The 5,213-nt window shown below is 43.2% G+C and overlaps 1 protein-coding gene across 1 annotated transcript; it reads right to left on the bottom strand.

Moving 5' to 3' along the window:
* Positions 1-493: 493 nt before the first annotated feature.
* On the bottom strand, positions 494-1,989 carry LOC112445683 (upstream-binding factor 1-like protein 1). The gene has a single exon (XM_024989156.2). It carries the CDS (start codon positions 1,742-1,744, stop codon positions 494-496), a length of 1,251 nt encoding a protein of 416 aa, XP_024844924.1. The 5' UTR covers positions 1,745-1,989.
* Between the last annotated feature and the right edge of the window lie 3,224 nt (positions 1,990-5,213).

The following is a 5,213-nucleotide window of genomic DNA, read 5'->3' as shown; positions in this document are numbered from 1 at the left end:
TTCCAAGGAAAGGAAGGGCCAGCTCCTCAGCTCAGAGAGAAGGGCCAGAGACATCAGGGCCTGACAGCTTTCTTTAGGGCAAGTCTCCCACTTCCAGTCAATCAGATCTTCCCTCCCCAGATCACTGCCTGAGTCCTGAGGGACAGGGTCACAGAGAAGGGGCTCACCGACCCCTGAAGCCCCTAAAACGTCTGGCAGGCAGAGGGTGAGGAGAGCAAGCCTTTCCAGTTCAGGGAGCTCAGTCTAGTCCAGGGGGCCCCACAGCCCAGTCAGCTCAGGGTTTATTCCACGAGGCGTCATTGCATTGACTTTCTCTCAGGGTGAACATGGAGTGGATGGAAAAGCTAGAAATTACAGCTCAAGATGCCTTCTTTCCAAGAGGTCCAACTTTGTATGAAGAGGGAGGGAAAGAAGGAAGGCAATGAAAAAGCATGGAGAGACGAGCCCATGGACTTCTGCTGAAAGTTCTGTCTCTTCAGGTTGTGAACTAAACTCAGTTGGAATCCGAGTCAGAGGAGTCCGCTGAGGACGATGAGCTGGACCCGTGGTCCTCCGGCTCAGAATCTCCATCTTCATCCTCACTGCTGGGGGCTGAGGAGCGGCTGCCTTCCTCCTCTTCCTCATTTTCCTCTGATCTCCCTGAGGCAGGAGAATATTCTCTAATCATGTCTGATGATGCTAACTCTGCAGCCTGAAGCCCTGGGTCCTCTCTAAGCCTTCCTTGCAGATTCCCTGATGATGGGGACTGCAGACCCATCCTTCTAATCTTGGAATTCGGGCCCCCCGTCACGCTCATGTTCTTACGCTTAGCACAGGTCGCCTCTCTGTAAGCAGCATATTCTTCAGGAGACAGAGTCCTGAGCCAGAGATCAAGGTCCACCTTGTACTGTGTCTGCAGTCCCTCCGCCTGCTTCTTATAAAGCTCCTTCTGGTCCTGGGGGACCCGCTGCCAGCGTCTACTGATCTCCACCATGCGCTCCCTCGGGGGCACCACTTTCAGCTCCCTGCTCGACCAGAGATCCTGGTGGAACTTGTGATAGCCATTCATCGGGGGCTTTTTGGGCTCTCCGTGGAATTTCCACTTCATGGGTAAACTCTTTTCTGGGGGAGACTTCACTTTTTGAACATTCTCCTGAAGCTTCTCTGGCACTTTCATTTCACTTCTTTGAGGGACACCAGATTTTTCAGGGTTTGGGACTAGATCAGGGTGCTGTGCTCTGAACAGAGCTATTTTCTCCCTAATATCCTTTTTCTCTTTCTCAAGATCCTGACTGTGTTTCACCCTCAGCTGCTCAGGCACCTTCCTGTGTTCCTCAGACAGAACCTTGGTCAGCTCCTGGTTGCTTATCTTGGGGTGTTTTTGGATGTACTGGGGTCGCATCACTTGGGAAATGTGCCGGTAAGCTGTCAGGGACTTCTGGAACAAATAAGCATGTTTCTTATGTTTTCTGCTGTTTTCTTGTGTTTTCTTGTGTTTTTTGGAAGGATTGCTAACATTTTCCTTAGCTTCCAGGACTAATTCTTTCAGTGTGCGAAACTTTCTCACCTTATGGGAAACCTCTAACCATTTGAGTTTGCACATTTCCCCAGAAAAATCTTTAAAAGCTACTTTTTCCCAGTCCATCACTGACTGGGTTGTTTTGAACGTGTGCCCGTCACTGGATGGAATGCTTTTCTCCATACTTTCCAGTAACTGCACAATGTCTTCCTTGGACCAGTCATCTTGGCGTTTAGGCATTGCCATTTCTAGGTCTTTGGGACACTTATTTGATCCCAGCAGTTCAGACACCTCAGCAGAATTTTTGTTTCTTCACTCTCAAGATTCAGCAGGTGAGTTATTTCTGAAGTCCTGCAGTGTGTGCGATCCTCTGTTTCTGTGGAGAAAGAAAAGGAAAGTTATTCTCCTATGTGACACAGGAGAGAAGCAGAGCCCACTTGGGATACATCCCTTCTGTTATTTCATTTACCCTCAAGAACGTAAATGAAAACCAGCCCAACCTGTGAGTTGAGAGTCCTGTTGAGCATTATGAAGCTTCTTTTCACAATTAAAAATCCTCAGGCCTGAACCCAACTTGCCTCCCAGTCTCACCACAGTGGGTTTTACATAGAAATGAACAAGAGGCTGGGGACTCACTCAAGGGACAAAGGATGAGAGAAAAGCAAGGGAAGTTTAAAATAAAAATGCCTGACAAGCAACAGGGCTTTAAAATAGCAATGAGATACCACAGCACATGGACAAGAATGGTCAAAATCCCAAAGAAGGACCAAGTACTGAGAGGGTGGAATATCAGGCAATTTGATTCATTTCGTAAGGTGATGAAAAACATTACAAGCCTTCTGAAAGACAATAAGGCAACTTGTTACTAAACTAAATATCCTCCTACCACGTAAGTCAGGACTCATGCTCCTTTGTATTTGCCCAAATCATCTGAAAACCTGTATCCATAAAAAAGAAAAAAAGACCTGCAATGGGATGTTTATAGCCATTTTGGTCATAATCACAAAACATGAAAACAACCATAATGAATGGATAAAGCAACTCTGGTACATTAAGACCATGAAATAGTACTCAGTTCTAAAAAGAAATGAGTGATCAAGCCAGTAAGAGACATGGGGTATTCTTTTATTCATATCTCTAAGTGAATGAATCTAAGCTGAAAAACATACATATTTCATGAGTCCAACTATAAGACATTCAAGGAAAAAGGAGTATATGGGAAAAAAAGAGAAATATGTGAGGACAGTGAAATAAACCTTGCTTCCCAGCAGTTAGGATAATGGGACTGATGAATAGGTGATCACAAATGACTTTCAGCAGTCTAACCCTTCTGGATATTATAGAGCTGGATACTTGTCACTGTATATCAGTGAAAACTAACAGAATGCGCAACACCAAGAGTGAACACTAATGTGAAACCACAGACTTTGGGTGATAATGAAGTGTCAGTGGAGGTTCCTAAATCATAATAAACACACCACTCTGAGACATAATGTGATAACAGGGGGAAAACGCCTGCTTATTCTGGGAGCGCAGGATGTAGACAGGAATTCCGTACTTTCTGCTCAATATTACTGTGAATGCAATCTTCTATAGAACACTAACAGTCCTTAGGATTCTGAGCATAGCTCCCTCCTAAGAAAAGTCCAGATGGCCATAGACTGAATGTGCAGTTGAGATGATAATTGATATAATTAATCTAAGAAAGCTGTAATAGATATAATTCATCTAAGAAACATGTCATAGAAGTACAAAGGGAAGATGAAGAGAGGAGAAGGGTAAACATGTGTATGTAAGGATTGAAAAAGAGTTTAAGTGGTCAATATTTCATTTCTGGGGAGGTCAATAGACATTATAATAAGGCATATTAAATACAACTGTATACAAGAAGACCCTTCCCTTTTGACTCAGCTGGTAAAGGATCCACCTGCAGTGCGGAAGAACTGGGTTTGATCCCTGGGTTGTAAAGATCCCCTGGAGAAGGGAAAGGCTACCAACTCCAGTATTCTGGCCTAAAGAAGTCCATCCACTGGATAGCCCATGTGGTCGCAAAGAGTTGGACACAACTGAGAGACTTTCACTTCACTACTTCACAATAAGCTAGGGACTCTCTGTTTTAGCTGAGATATAAAGATGACAAAACATGTTTCATTGGAAGCTCATAGAAATGAACAAATAGGAACACTGACCTGTGGAGGAGGCGCAGGTACTTCAGGCACTGGCAGGGGAAGCCCTTCTCTGCACGTGTCTCCTGCACTCACACAAGAAGAGTCTTCTGACCGCCTCTGACAGAGCAACCTGAGAAACATTGACACATCACACACAGTGTATCACACACAGTTATCTACTCTAAACAAAGGTACTTACGTTCAGTGTTCTATTTTATTCTGTTAAAATGCAGTCCCTTCTATCTCTAATAAAAATGACTCTTAATCATAACATTAATCTTTGTTTAACTACAACTTTCAGTTCTGAGAACTCTAACAATTGAATTTTCTCTTCTCTTTGAAAATGACACTCTTCAATTTAAGTGACCTTAATGTAAGGGGAATCCATTTCTTTGATCAGCACATCAACATACTCCCAATCATATCAGATTTGCTCTACTATCAGAAAAGTTTTCCCGTTTGGAAACATACAAATTCCGGGTTACAATAAGATCAGTTCTGGGACTTCCTTGGAGGTGCAGTGTCTAAGACTCTGTGCTACCAGTGGACGGGACCAGCATTTGGTCCTTCGTCAGGGAATGAGAGCCCACATTCCACAGCAAAGTGTTCACCTGCCAAGACACAGAGTGCCCGTGTGGGGACTAAGAGTTTGCATGTCCCATCTAAAGGTCCCTCAAGGTGCAAGAAAGATCTGGTGCAGCCAAATTCATCAAATCCATCAATCAATTAACACACAGTTCCTTCTAATATTGTAGTTGTTTAATCCCTGAGGCCTGTGGGACTCTTCTGCAGCCCTTGGACTGTAGCCCACCAGGCTCCTGTCCATGGGATTTTCCAGGCAAGAATACTGGAGTGGGTTGACATTCCCTTCTCCAGGGGCCCTTGAGACCCACAGATTGAACCTGTGTCTCCTGCATTAGCAGGCAGTTTCTTACCCCTGAGCCACCAGGGAAGCCAGCCATCTAATATATTGTGCTTCAAAATCAATGACTGAAGTTAATAAAAGTTTTCACTTCTATATCAGAGTGAGTGCAGACTTTCTTTTTCTTTCAGGTATTTGGTGTGTTACCAATGTTGTTTTCAGAGCCATTATCAGGTCTGGGTTGCTATTGGACAATTGAAAGGCAGAAACTCCAACTTTTCCTTACAAATATATTACTCTTCATGTTCTACAGCACAGTTTCTCATTCAAATTTTAGGTATCATGCTAAATGGAAAAACTGTCTAGGACTTCCCATCAAGAAATTCATATTTTCCTTTTATATCATGGAATCATAAGTTCATAGAATTACTCATGTTCACTCACAAATTCCAATGATTTGAAGGTAAGTCTATAGTTTCAGAGTGAAATTCTAAGTAATAACATAATTCTTATGAACTAGATTTTTCGTTTGCTTAAGAAATTCTTAAGCCTGCTACTGCTGAATTAAAATTATTCTTTTTAATTTTTGAGGGAAAGAAATATGAAGCCATCTACTCAGAACCATTTACTCACCAGAAAGTTGTAGATTTGGTCTCCTCAATGCTGGTGTGAAAATCAGTCCCAT

The sequence above is a fragment of the Bos taurus genome, unplaced genomic scaffold (genome assembly GCF_002263795.3).
Source record: "Bos taurus isolate L1 Dominette 01449 registration number 42190680 breed Hereford unplaced genomic scaffold, ARS-UCD2.0 Leftover_ScbfJmS_2439, whole genome shotgun sequence".
Classification (NCBI taxonomy): domain Eukaryota; kingdom Metazoa; phylum Chordata; class Mammalia; order Artiodactyla; family Bovidae; genus Bos; species Bos taurus.
This window is presented reverse-complemented; position numbering and strand designations above follow the sequence as displayed.

Bases quoted from the DNA above. Each gene is read 5' to 3' on its own strand.
- LOC112445683 (XM_024989156.2), bottom strand. From the start codon at position 1,744: ATGGCAATGCCTAAACGCCAAGATGACTGGTCCAAGGAAGACATTGTG.